This window comes from Penaeus monodon, chromosome 5, assembly GCF_015228065.2.
Source record: "Penaeus monodon isolate SGIC_2016 chromosome 5, NSTDA_Pmon_1, whole genome shotgun sequence".
Lineage (NCBI taxonomy): Eukaryota > Metazoa > Arthropoda > Malacostraca > Decapoda > Penaeidae > Penaeus > Penaeus monodon.
Genome location: NC_051390.1, coordinates 46,037,561 through 46,040,060, shown reverse-complemented (window position 1 = coordinate 46,040,060; position 2,500 = coordinate 46,037,561). Strand labels below are relative to the sequence as shown.

Genomic DNA, 2,500 nt, shown 5'->3' with positions numbered 1-2,500 from the left:
AGGGACACCCAGGCACTCATCGGCCAGGCGGTCGCGCTGGCTCCCGCCGAAGAGGACCAGGCGCCCGCACCTCTGGCTGCGCCTGCACCGGCTCCTGCCCCAGCACCGGCTCCTGCTGCTTTTGACGTTCGTATCTCGGCCTCTGCTCCAGGCCCCGCCCCAGCCCTCGCCCCTGCCCCTGCCCCCGCTCCTGCCCCCGCCCCTGCTCCGGGTAGCTTTGCGAGAACTTCCTTGTTCGCTCCTGGTCAAGCACCTGGTTTCATTGCTGCCTCTGCTCCCGCCTCTGCCCAGGCCTCTGTTTTCACAGCTACCCCTGCACCTTTTCTTTCCCAAGCTGCCCCTGCTCCCGCCCCTGCCCAAGCAGCTTTCTCTGCTGCCCCTGCTCCCGCCCCTGCCCAAGCAGCTTTCTCTGCTGCCCCTGCTCCCGCCCCTGCTCAAGCAACCTTCATTGCTGCCCCTGCTCCCGCCCCTGCTCAAGCAACTTTCACTGCTGCCCCTGCTCCCGCCCCTGCTCAAGCAACTTTCACTGCTGCCCCTGCCCCCGCCCCTGCCCAAGCAACCTTCATTGCTGCCCCTGCTCCCGCCCCTGCCCAGGCCTCTGTTTTCACAGCTACCCCTGCTCCTGTTCCTGCTCAAGCAGCTTTCTCTGCTGCCCCTCCTCCAGTCCCTGCCCTAGCTCCTGTTCCATTCCAAGTTCCCGCCCTAGCCGCTGCCCCTGCCCCTGCCCCTGCCCCTGCCCAGGTGTTCTCCGTGGACCTCCCCCGGCGCGCCGAGAGCCGCCAGCCAGGGCGAGCCGCCTCTTTCATCAGCGCCCACACGTTCCCCATCACCAGGTTCGGAGGGGGCGCTGGGGGGCGTCGCTTCCAGATAGGGGGCGCGGCCGTCCCAACTCCCTTCGGCACCAGGCTCAACTCCTTCAGGAATTAGAGGCACTTGCTGGGTCGTTCTAGGTCGTTCGAAGTCGATTTACCTCGTTCCAAGTCGTCCCAAGACGTTTCAGGCCGTACTGCACAGTCCTAAGAAGTCGTGCATGGTCGTAAGGTGGTCTAGATGGTATAAGATCGCGTTCTAGGTCGTATCATGTCGTCCTTTGTCCTTCTCGAGGGCGGAGAGACGTTCAGCATCGCATCGGGTCGTCCTGATGTCTTAAGAATAGGCATCACTCGCCACTAACAGTCTCGATAGTGAGTGTCATTACTGTTAATGGAAATTTAGATCACGTGCCTTATCTCTTGTTACATATATATTTTTTAGTCTCTTATTTTCCTTGTTATCTATGTTATTTGTTTTTCCTTTTTTCCCTTTTTGTCTGTTCCCTGTTATCCATTTTCCTGTTTTTTTTTTCGTATTACTGCTTGACGGTGATTTTCTTGAATGTCGTTGTTTTTACTGGTTTTAAGCTATCTTTTTACAGTTATGTACTTTCTTCGCTTGTACAGTTATATTTTTCTACGTATTTTTTAAACCCTGATGTATTTTTATACAAATATATTTTTTATACATTTTTATTGTTGAATAAAAAACTATTTCAAAATAATCCCACTTTCTAATAACAACCTCAGTGTCATTATAATATTATTGGTAATTCTAGACAGATCATATGAATTAATCATTTAATTTGAATCTAATTCTTAAAAAAAAAACTGGTCTTGATATGATTATAACATTAAAGTATTTGCATTGATATTAATCTTGAGAATTAAACAGTGTTTATAATAATTATTGTAATGATTAGTTTTACTGATAAGAATATTGTAATTAGCATATTGATGATGATGATAAGTGATGATAATAAGAGTAATGATAATGATAGCGATGTGAATGATAATACTGTGAGATGATAGCATTAGAGATGATAATGCTATGATAATAGGAATAATGATAATTGTTATTATGATTATCAACGATGATAATAATGATAATCACAGAGTAACGATAATGATAATTATAGTTATGAAAATAATAGTATTTTTTTTATAATTGTAATAATAATGATGTTAATCATTATAACAATGATTTAATAATAATTATAATAACAATAGTAGTGATAATAATAATAGTAATAATAATTATAAAAATTATAACAATAATGATGATGATGATAATGATGATATTGATAATAATTATTATACTACTACTACTACTACTAATAATAATAACAACAATAACAATAATAATAACAAAACAAATAATGAAGATAATAATAATAATAATAATAATAATAATAATAATAATAATAATGATAATAATAATGATAACAACAACAACAACAACAACACCAATAATAATAATATCAACAGCAACAACAATAAAAATTATAAAGATAACAAAAACAGTAATGATAATAATGATAATGATAATATTAGCAGTAATGACAGTGACAATAATAATAATGGTAAAAGTAAGAACGATGATAAAGACAACAATACCATTAATAGTAGTAGTAATAATAATAATGACAATAGATATAACAATAAGAGTAATAATAATGATAATGATA

The 2,500-nt window shown here is 41.5% G+C and overlaps 1 protein-coding gene across 1 annotated transcript in view; it reads left to right on the top strand.

Moving 5' to 3' along the window:
• LOC119572864 (skin secretory protein xP2-like) overlaps positions 1 to 1,261 on the top strand; it is a 2,219-nt gene extending 958 nt beyond the window's left edge. The window contains exon 2 of the mRNA XM_037919800.1: positions 1 to 1,261. This exon is cut by the window's left edge and continues 339 nt beyond it. Within this exon, the coding sequence (XP_037775728.1) occupies positions 1 to 927 (927 nt within the window). The 3' untranslated portion in view covers positions 928 to 1,261.
• Positions 1,262 to 2,500: the final 1,239 nt, after the last annotated feature.